The sequence below is a fragment of the Meleagris gallopavo genome, unplaced genomic scaffold (assembly GCF_905368555.1).
Source record: "Meleagris gallopavo unplaced genomic scaffold, MGAL_WU_HG_1.1 scaffold_4, whole genome shotgun sequence".
In the NCBI taxonomy this organism is placed as follows: Eukaryota; Metazoa; Chordata; class Aves; order Galliformes; family Phasianidae; genus Meleagris; species Meleagris gallopavo.
In genome coordinates, this window is record NW_028147018.1 from 128,163 (window position 1) to 138,436 (window position 10,274).

Sequence of the window (10,274 nt, forward strand, 5' to 3'; positions counted from 1 at the left end):
CTGCATTCCACGCTCATAAAAATCTGCACCAGCAGAGGTGACCCACTACCTCCACTGATGAGAGGCACCACCCACAGCTTCGTTGCCTTCACATCCACTGTTTGTTCTCCATAAGCATCCAGCAAGCATCACTGAATGCCAGTGGGCACCATTTTTTCCACATGGAGTAGATTTTATTCCATGGTCCCTGCTGTTATCTAGCGTCCTTTATCAGTACTAATAGTTTATTCCAGGGGTCTTTTTACTTCATCGGGGTCTCTGACAGTCTTCATCACTTGTCCTTTTCTTCATCACTTGTCCTTTAGATGACTTTTCACATTGGCACGTGCTCAGTAGCTAGATAATTTATGGGTACAAAGACTGCAGCTCTTGTCTGTCCAGCCATCTGCAACACCTCTGAGCCTTGACTTAAAGACAAGCTTGACATCCCGCTTCTAAGCAGTGTGACAAGGATATCAAAAGGTTCATTATGTTGAAAGACTACTAGGTTTTGGTGCTGGACAGACGAGATCTGAGTGATAGGAAACTTAAGGAGGAGAAATTAAGCAATTGGCAATATGTTTAGATAGCAATGATTTATGTTTAGCAGGTATCCATGTTTAGTTAAATGTCAGGAAGATTTGTGAACCTGAAGTACTCAGCCAATGAGGAACCAGAGGAGGAAGAGATAAGCATCAGGTAGTAGGGCATAAAGGATATGATGCTGTTTTCTGCGTACGCTTCTGCTTGCTTTATCAGAGATACCATCTGATACATTATTTGGATATTTCCAACACTTCTGTGCAGGCTGAATCGCGTGTTCTCTTTTATCTCCCAGCATCCATCATGGCCCTGTACTCTCCATCACCTCCTCATAGGTTCTGTCAGGCTGCAATGACATCCCCTTCAGCTTTCCCTTCTCCAGGTGGACAAGTCCATCTCCCTCAGCCTCTCCTCAGGACAGGTGAAGAGCTCCAGCCCTGACTATCTTCAGTGATCCTTCTCAAACCCTCTCTGTCTTGATGACATCGTTCCCGTGTTGGGGGTATGAAATCTGAAGGCAGCATTCCAGATAATGCCTTCCCTCCATCTTCTGGCCACAGTCTTCACTCATGGGTTGAGACAAGGATATGGAGATCTTCATAATTACTGTCACAAGTAAGACAGGCACAATTTGGGGAAGATTAATGTAATTACTGCCAATTAATAACCATGCAGACCAGTGAGGCACATTGCTGGCCTCCCCACACTGGCAGCCTCCTTTCCAGATTATTGCCCATCAAGACCTTCTCCACAGGGCAGTACTCAGCCTGGCAGCCCCAGCCTATGCCACGGTCAGAGATAGAGCCCTGCTATAGAAAACATTTGCATTTGTCCTCATGGCCTTTCATGAAATGCCTGTCAGTGCATTCTGTCATCTTCCTTAAACCCTCTTCCCAAGCAGAGAGGCCTGGAGTCCTTTTCAGTAAAAACTCAGGCAGCAAAAACATTTAGTCCTTCAGCTCAATCTGAACCTGCTGTCATTAAACCAGATTCTCCACTCAGCATCAGCACAGCGTGTCTTTAAGTCAGCCCTGGTCTCCAATGTAGCAACCAAAACTCTTACTTTTTCTCTTGACTTTCTTGCAAAGACCAGCTGCAAAGTAAGATTTGCCTCTGCTAAAACCATGCATCCACCACAAAGACAACTGAAATAAATTTAATTTTTAGAGCCTGTCCTTGCTGACACCTCCTGGCAACCGCTTTGTGTCTGTCAGCACCCTGTGCCTACAAGAGCCTAGCTCCCCTGCTGCCCACATGGCACCACAGCCATGCTGTGAAAGCACCACACATGGCAGCACACATTCAGTGGCAGGACGTGTTCTCCCATTACAAGAATGATGACATCCTCAGTGTCTGCATCCCATTATCTTTATTGACAACCTGGAAAAGGGGATTGAGTGTTCCCTCAGAAAGTTTGCAGATGAAACCAAGTTGGGAAGGAGTATTGATCTGCCTGAAGGTAGAAAGGCCCTACAGAGGGATCTGGGCAGGCTAGATCAGTAGACTGAGTCTAACTTTAACAAGACCAAGTGTTGAGTCCTGCACTTTGGTCACAACAATCCATGCGTCATTACAGGCTTGGGGCAGAGGAAAGCTGCAGGGAGGAAAAGGATCTGGAAATGTTAACTGACAGCTGACTGAATATGAGCCAGTAATGTGCCAAGTGCCCAAGAAGGCCAGTAGCATCCTGGCTTCTATCAGAAATAGCGTAGTCAGCAGGACCAGGGGGATGTTGGTCCCCCTGTACTCAGCCACACCTTGAGCATTATGTGCAGTTTTGAGTCCCTCGCTACAAGAAAGACATCGAGGCCCTGGAGCGTATCCAGAGAAGTGCAACAGAGACGTAAAGGGTCTGGAACAGAAATTTTACAGGGAGCAGCTGAGGGAATTGGGTTGTTTAATCTGGGGTTGTTTAATCTGAGGCTCGGGGGGATGGTATCAGTCTGCTCAACTGCCTGAAAGGAGGTGGGAGTCGCCTATTTCCTCAGGTAACAGCGAAGAGTTGGAAGTCACGGCTTTAAGTTGTGCCAGGGGAGGTTCATGTTGGGGATTAGGAAAAAAAAATCTCAGAGTGGTGAGGCGTTGGAACAGGCTGCCTAGGGCAGTGGTGGGGTCACCATTCCAGGAGGGATGTGCAGATGTGACACTTAGCAGCATGGCTTAGGAAGCATGGCGGTGGTTGGACTAGATCTTGGTTATCTTTTCCAACCTTAATGATTCCACGATTATAACACCCAAAGAGCCCAGCTGTAAGCGCGGGGGGATGGGGAAGATGCCTTCCGGCAAACGCGCGGATGTTTTGACCCCGCGGAGCCGCCGTAGTCAGTTGCGGTGTGCATGCACGGAAACTTCCGGCCGCTCTCTGATGTCTTTTGTCCCCGCGGAGCCACCGTAGTCGGTTGCGGTGTGCATGCACGGAAACTTCCGGCCGCGCTCTCATGCCTTTTGTCCCCGCGGAGCCATCGTGGTCAGTGCGCATGCGCAGAAACTTCCGGCCGTTCTCTGATGCTTTTTGTCCCCGCAGAGCCACCGTGGTCGGTCGCGGTGCGCATGCGCAGAGTCGCCATGGAGTCGGAGGGGCCTTCTGAGCCGGGTTTCGTGGGGATCCGCTTCTGCCAGGAGTGGTGAGGGAGGCGGGACCGGGACCGGACCGGGACCGGAACCGGAACCGAGCCTTGTCCTTGTCCCGGTCCCGCGCTGATTTCGCGTCTCTTTAGCAACAACATGCTGTACCCCAAGGAGGACAAGGAGAGCCGCGTGCTGCTTTACGCGGTGAGGCCCCGCGCCTCGGGCACCCCCACGGGCCCGGCTCACCCCGAGCCGCGTCCCTCAGAGCTGCGCCCGGGCCGTGACCCTCCCCGCTTCCATCTCTGCCCCCAGTGCCGCAACTGCGACTACCAGCAGGAGGCCGACAGCAGCTGCATCTACGTCAACAAGATCACGCATGAAGTGGAGTGAGTGCGGACCCCCTTGGGACCCACCCCCGACACCCCTTCCTCAGGATTCCAACCCACAGAGCCGTCCGCTGCCATCCCTGCCACCCCCTCCTTCATCCCCCCGACGAGACAGCCCCTAAGGTCCTCCCCTCGGTCCTCCCACCTCGGCACATTGGCCGTCCCTGTTCTGGATATCAGTGGAGGCTGGTGAATGGGGGGGCTGCAATTTCAAAAAGACTGGTGGGCGCTGTTAGTAAGGGGATAATTAATGAGGAAAGTGCTTGGCAGGTGGTTCAATAGCGAGAGGTAATAAGGCAGGCTGACTGGAAGGCAATTAACGAAGTGGATCAATTCAGAGGTAGTAAGAATGATAAAGGAATGATTGGGTTAATAACAGTGGTCAAGGTGTAAATGGGGAGTAATTGATAAGGATAGGTAATATGGGAAGCTGATCGGAGGGCAACTAATGGAGACAGTTAATAGGGGGTACCTATTCATAGGTAGTTAATAAGAATCATAAAGGAACTATGATTGAGGAATAAATAGAGAGTAATTGCTAAGAAGGCGGCAGTAAGGTGGAACAACTCGAGAGCAATTAATAAGAACATAATAAGGAAGATGACAGGGTCGTTAACTAGCTTGAGGCTCATTGGGAGGGTTGATTAACAATCTGGGTGTCTCCTCACAGTGAGCTCACGCAGATCATCGCTGATGTCTCCCAGGACCCTACGCTGCCGCGCACTGAGGACCACCCCTGCCAGAAGTGAGGAGGACTTGGGGATCCCCTGCAGGGATGCAAGGGGCTCCCTCAGGGCCAAGAGATGTCCCCAGCCCTGCTGCTTTCCCTGTGGGCTCTAACCTTACCAGTGTCGGGGGCGTGGTATCCCTGCTATGTTCCTGTTGCAGGGCTCTGCTATATCCTGTACATCACCAGTACCCTCCTGACAGCTCCTCTACTTCCCTGTGGGGTTATTTAACATCCCCTCCTGTGGTTCCTGTGCCACACAGGGCCTCCCCGTCTCTACTGTGTCACTGCTTTCTTTTCTCTCCCCCAGGTGTGGGCACAAGGAGGCTGTTTTCTTCCAGTCGCACAGTGCAAGAGCTGAGGTGAGGCACCACCCCCAAGTCCCACAGCCTCCCAGCTGCTGCTGCCACCCCTTCGTATCCCTCTCCTGTGACCACCACCTCCCTCTGCTCTGCAGGATGCCATGAGGCTCTACTATGTCTGCACAGCCCCGCATTGTGGCCACCGCTGGACCGAGTGATGGCTGTGTCCCTGAGTCTGGCTGTCACCCCCAAACAGCTGTTGATTCCTGTACAACCCCTTTCACTTGCCAGATTTCTTCTCTGTACCCGCCAGGATGGCATTTGCATACAAAAAAAAAGGTTGACTTTTGGCAGTGGGTCATGTTGGTGGATCTGTGGGATAGCATTAGATGGGAGGCAGCTCTCTGGGGCACTGGGCAGTGGGGAGGCTTTGGGATGTGCAAGGCTGTCATGTGGCTGGGTCCCTGCAGAAATGTTGCACCCATCGCTTTCAGCTACGGAGTCTCAGATCCCCTGCAGTGTGGCATCCTTTCCAGGTGGCATCCCTTGTACTCCCAGAGTGTCCCGATGAGCCCGGAATTGCAGCCCTAGGATCTCCAGATGTCATCCCAGGGGCCCCAGAGGAGCCTCAAGTGCCTTCGACCAAGCTCTTGTCACCTCATTGAACCCCAGGTTCAGCTCCCAGAGATGTCCTGAGCTCCACATTTCCCACTGTGGGTTCCTGTGCTGCAGTCCTGGTGCTTTGAATAGCCCCATGGGGGCCAAAACTGCCTTCTGGGTACTCCAACCCTCTAGTGTACCACATTATACACTCTGCATCCCTAGATTGCCTATTTGGGTGTCAAATCCTCCTTGCCCTGTCTCAGATTACACCATCAAAGTATAAATTGCCCCAAGAGGTATCAAATCTCCTTTGCTGATACCCTGAATAGCCCAGTTGGGCCCCAGATTGGCCCCTGGGTACTGCAGATATCCCCAGAGAGCCTCACGTCGCAGCCTGGTGCAGCTGCAGCTGGTGAATGCTGCCAGCTGAAGCCCCAGGCCTGTGCCCTGGCATCCTGAAGCCTGTGGTTTGTTGGGTTTGGCCCAAATTATTGGCTTTTGCACAAAGACTTTAAAGATATAATCTTGAGAGTTGGCATAGATGGCTCCTTCCATCCCTGTTTCTGTTGCTGCTATTGAGCGTTGGCCTGTAGCAGGGCTGGGAGGGGACATGTCTCAAGGCAATTGCAACAGCTTTAGGGGGCTCAGGGTGGGAGGCATTAGTGCTGTGATCGTTGGGTTATGCCAGACCTGGAGAACTGGCACAGGCAGGTGTGATGCTTCTGAACCTCTGGTTTCTGAAGCAGTTCTGGGCATGCAGCACTGTCTCAAAGTGCTGCTTGTGGCACTCGTCCTACTTGGGGTCTGTGATAGAGCTGCTCTGCAGCAGGGTTTCTGCATGTTTGTCTTCCTGTCCCTGCCATCGTCTGCCATTGTGGACCAGGAAGGGAAAGCAAATCTTTTGGAGAGATGAGGGATTTGAGTGGGAAGTCTCAAAAAACCCCATTGTGGCACTCAGGTACACCCTCAGCTCATGCACTGGAGGAATTCTCCCAATTTCTAAAGCACCTGAGCGCTCACAAAAGGGAGTGCGTTTGGGGTTAGGCTGAGATTTAAGCCATGTCCTACAACTCTCCCCCCCTCTGATGAGGTTTCCCTCTAGGAACATTAATCCCGCACTTGGCAGCTTCCAGAGCTCACCAAAGGATCCAGCCATGAGAATTTGGCTGGAAGGAAAAGGGCATCACGGGGACGTAGGAGGGACAGAGCCCAGGAGAGCAGGGCTTGTGGTGGTGAAACAAAGCAAAGTCCAACCCAGCAAATGGTTTGTATTTCAACAGGGCGGCTCAAAGCTGATCCTAAAGCAAGTCCCTGTGTCCCCATCCAGCCATCAGTTTGGGCCAGCAGCAGTGACTCCTGATGCAGACCAAGAGAAATTTTTAACAATATCAGTGAATGCTTCTCATTTGGGAGACATCTGAGATGAACTCAGGGTGACAGAATATTCTTGGAGTCAATTCAGGGTAGACTGATATTTAAGGCAGTAAAAAGCTGTATGGAGACTGGTTTCACCCAACATGTGTAATGAATGTGTGGAGCAGTGAATTCTCTGCTGCACCCTTTCCATGTCCGGATTTCAACTCAGTGTGAATCACAAACCAATGTTTGGTTGTTGCTGAATGATGAGTGCATGCCACTGGACAGGGGGCAGGCTGCAGTATGGGCTGGGCTGGGCTGTGAATTGGAATTCAAGGGCTGTCCCAAAGGAAATTTGAGGGCTGGAGATGGAAATTAAAATTATCGATTTTAGATAAGAGTCAAGGAAGGCAGGAATTTTTGTAACTTGCTGGTTAGAAGGAGAGGGAGAAGCATAGTTCCAGCTATGCTGTATTAGAGAGCCAGCAGGTCAGTAGAACGTGCTGATTTCTTCTGCTCGCTTCATTTTCCCAGCTCCAACCCCTCCCTGTGTCCCTTGGTGCACAAGCTGGATTGCAACGTACCCTGATTCAGCTGCTCCCCTCCTTGCACCTTATCAGGCTCAGTCAACCTGCTGTGTTGGGCAGCAGATGGAGCCAGAACCAGGATCCTGCTTGGGGTAAAGGAAAAAACTGAGGAAAGGAAAAAACAGAAAGAAAAAAAAAAAAGAGAGAGAAAAGAGGTCGTTAGAATAATTTGAATCTGTGCAGTGTGATGAGAGTAAATCTGTCCCCTCAATTAAAAAGAAAATACAGAGAGGCAATGCTACTTGACTTAGAGGAATCGGGTACATCTGAGACTCATACCTGTGTTTGTGGCCCACAGTTCTGTGTAAATTCTGGTGAAAATGGGCTCATCCAGGGGTCAGGAACCCAAACTGCTCACCTGGAGCCTTACAGCTGAGGACTCTCCTCCTCCTCTGCAGTCCAGTTACTTTCTGAGTTGCTTCCTTTGAAGTCCTGACAGCTGTCTCCACTCTGTAATGGCAAGGTGAGGCAGATCCTGCTTTCCTTTTCCTTTTTTCCATGACTTTCCAAAGCCAGTGCTAAACTTTGTGTTTTCAAGTAGCGTTAAACCTCTTTCCAGTCCCTGTTTCAACTAAAGATTCAGATGGAAAAGAAAAATCCCTGCTGCTTCTCTGCCAAGCAATGCAGGGCTCTTACCTTGGGTGCAGAGCAGGGTGCTGCTGCTTTGTAGGGAGCCCCTCTGAGCACTGGTGTGAGGGAGCTGTGAGCTGATTCTTTCTGGGCATGCAGTTGCATCTAAGGTTGTTGAACAACCACTTGGTTTATCTCCGTTTTTCCATCATCAGCTTCATCACAGACTTTTGGCTGACCTCTAGCTGTTTTTCCCCAATTCGAATAACTTCCATTCCTTGTTAGGCCACGATGAGCGATTTCCAAATCAATATATATGATGTGCAAGGAAAAAGAGCTTGCACCTGGTGGATGCAAAGATAAAAGTAGTCCATTCTGACTCTGGTGCTCCTGTGAAGCAGTGTCCAGTGATAGAGCAAGGGGCAGTGGGCAAAGCTGGAACACTGGAAGCTCCATACAACCGTGAGGACCTCCCACTTCCCTTCATTCTTCTCACACAGCAGAACATCCCCAAGGATTTGAAAGCCCTGGGGTCAAAGTCTCTAAGATTTCTTATTAGGAAGGGAGTGGAGCATGCCTTGCAATGGCAGCAGAGGTGACTCGGGAAGGGACATGGCTGGTCTCCAGCACCAGAAACACCTGCTAAATCTAGTCCCAGTTCTAGATCATGTCCATGAACATCACACGTCCGTTTCCTCACACCTATTCTGGAATCTCCAGCAGGTAGGAGCCCATTGTGGACCAAGCAAACCAGTCAGTTTGGGGCAGAGATCCCGCCTTCAGCACAGAGACCCTCACCTCGAGTTTCACTGGGGAAGAGAGAGGGAGAGCAGAGATGAATGGCTGGAAGAGCGTGGCACATGCCCATCAGTGCTGTACCCTGCTGTAACCCGAAGGATTGCAAGCATTCACCTTCTGCACCATAAAAAGGGCATCCACACCCTTGTCGTGCCAGCAGGATGTGTTCACCAGGAACTCAGGCTGGCTGTTGAAGTGCTTGGCTTGAGACTAGCTCAGAGCTGTTCTGGCCACTTACATCTCCATTTTGCTGTCCAAATGTGTGTGTACTGCTGCTGGTTTCAGGTGTACGTCTTCAAAAACCTCACCCCCTCAGTGCTGCTGAGGAAGCACACTCAGCTTCACTATGGAATTGGAAAAATTCTGCACGTCAGAGTGCCCAGCTGCCCCTCGTCAGAACCCCAGCACTCTCCCAGTCCCTATTCCCTCCTGGTCCACTCCTGCCCACCGCAGCTGAGTTTCCACTGGCACAGAGATCCTGAGCTCCAGAGGCCTGAGAGCTGCGCATGGCGCTGGGAGACATCAGCAGGACCCAGTGCCGTATTCACATTGCAGTTCTGTACTCGTTAGCAAAGGTACATCATCTTGGACTTTCCTTTTTCTGGTTTATGTATACCTGTAGAAGCCTTTCTTGTTCTTCTTTCGCTCTTGCCGAGTCCAGTTCCAGTTGGGCTTTGCCCTTCCTGACCCCATACCTACACAGCCAGCAGCATACCTATGTTCTCCCCAGACTACCTGTCCCTGCTCCCACTGCCTAGCATTTCCTTCTTGTCGTCCAGTTGGACCAGCACATCCTGATTCAGCCGTGCTGGTCTCTTGTCTTTCTTTCCTGACTTCTTCCACCCGGGGAAGGAGAGCTCTTGTGCCTGAAGAAAAGCTGCCTTAAAGATCTGCTCCACTCTCTTGTCCCTGAAGATGCTTTTGAAGGGGGCTTGTTGACAAGCTCCGTGAAGAGCTCAAGGTTGGCTTTCCTGAAACTTAGCATCCTGATTTTACACTTTGTCCCATATCCTTCAGGATTGTGAATTCCGACATTGCAGGGTCACAACAGGCCAGGCAGCCTCCAATCCAGATGTCACCAACCAGTTCACATGTGTTGGTGAGCAACAGGTGAACCATTCTATGACTGTACGATTCCTTGCCTCCCTGCAGCCCTAAAGGACCTATAGGAAGACCTATAGGAAGGTCAGGAGGTGTCATATCATTCTCCTCCACAGAACATTACGCACCCCACTTCTCACTGACCATGGAGAAGCTCTGGACCATGTGTGAGGACCTCCCTGCCTGGGACTGGATCTGTGGCTCAGCCTTTTAGCTTCATCAAACAAACCGTGGGCTTTACCCAATAACCAAATCATCCACGCAGGGTCTTTGCCTACCTGTAATCACAGCCTCCAGTCATTTGCTCTAACAAGTCCACAGGGAGGCTTTGTTGGTAATTGCTCCGTTAGGACTCATTAACACTCCAAGATGCTTCAGCATTTCCTTTGGACTTTACTTTTATCATGTGGTTCCGTCAGTCAGTGTCTGCAATGCTTGGACTCAACGCCAAATACACCGTGGGACTAATTACAGTGATAAAGGCCTAATAAAGTGAGGAAAGCTCGCCTTGAGTCAACTACCCACTGCCTTGTCTCCCTTCGGTCAAAGTCCACTGGCAGTGCCCTGGGGTGCTGTGCAGCTTTCAGCCCCAGGCAGCAGCTCTGTCAGCAGAAAGCCCCTGCCCTGCTGGGGGGCTCCTTCCCCCCACACGTCTCCCCGCAGCACGCTGGGCAGGCTGAGTGCTGAGCCTGGCAGGCAGCAGAGCCCCTGTCCCAGCACACAGCCCCTGGGATGCGGGACTCTACTCTGCTGG

The 10,274-nt window shown here is 51.1% G+C and overlaps 1 protein-coding gene across 6 annotated transcripts; it reads left to right on the plus strand.

Moving 5' to 3' along the window:
* Positions 1-2,990: 2,990 nt before the first annotated feature.
* Positions 2,991-10,025, plus strand: POLR2I (RNA polymerase II subunit I). 6 transcript variants are annotated; one of them, XR_014880780.1, is made up of 8 exons: positions 2,993-3,146; positions 3,240-3,294; positions 3,403-3,476; positions 4,147-4,221; positions 4,514-4,565; positions 4,661-4,844; positions 7,350-7,514; positions 8,342-10,025. XR_014880780.1 is itself a non-coding variant. In XM_003204933.5 (6 exons), the coding sequence occupies exons 1-6, from the start codon at positions 3,028-3,030 to the stop codon at positions 4,721-4,723; spliced, it is 438 nt and encodes a 145-aa protein (XP_003204981.3). In that variant the 5' UTR covers positions 2,993-3,027; the 3' UTR covers positions 4,724-4,855. The 6 variants fall into 6 exon arrangements, 2 of the variants coding, with proteins under 2 accessions (XP_085071252.1, XP_003204981.3); XR_014880781.1 differs by having other exon boundaries at positions 8,345-10,025; XR_014880783.1 differs by lacking the exons at positions 7,350-7,514; positions 8,342-10,025 and adding an exon at positions 5,000-5,329.
* Positions 10,026-10,274: the final 249 nt, after the last annotated feature.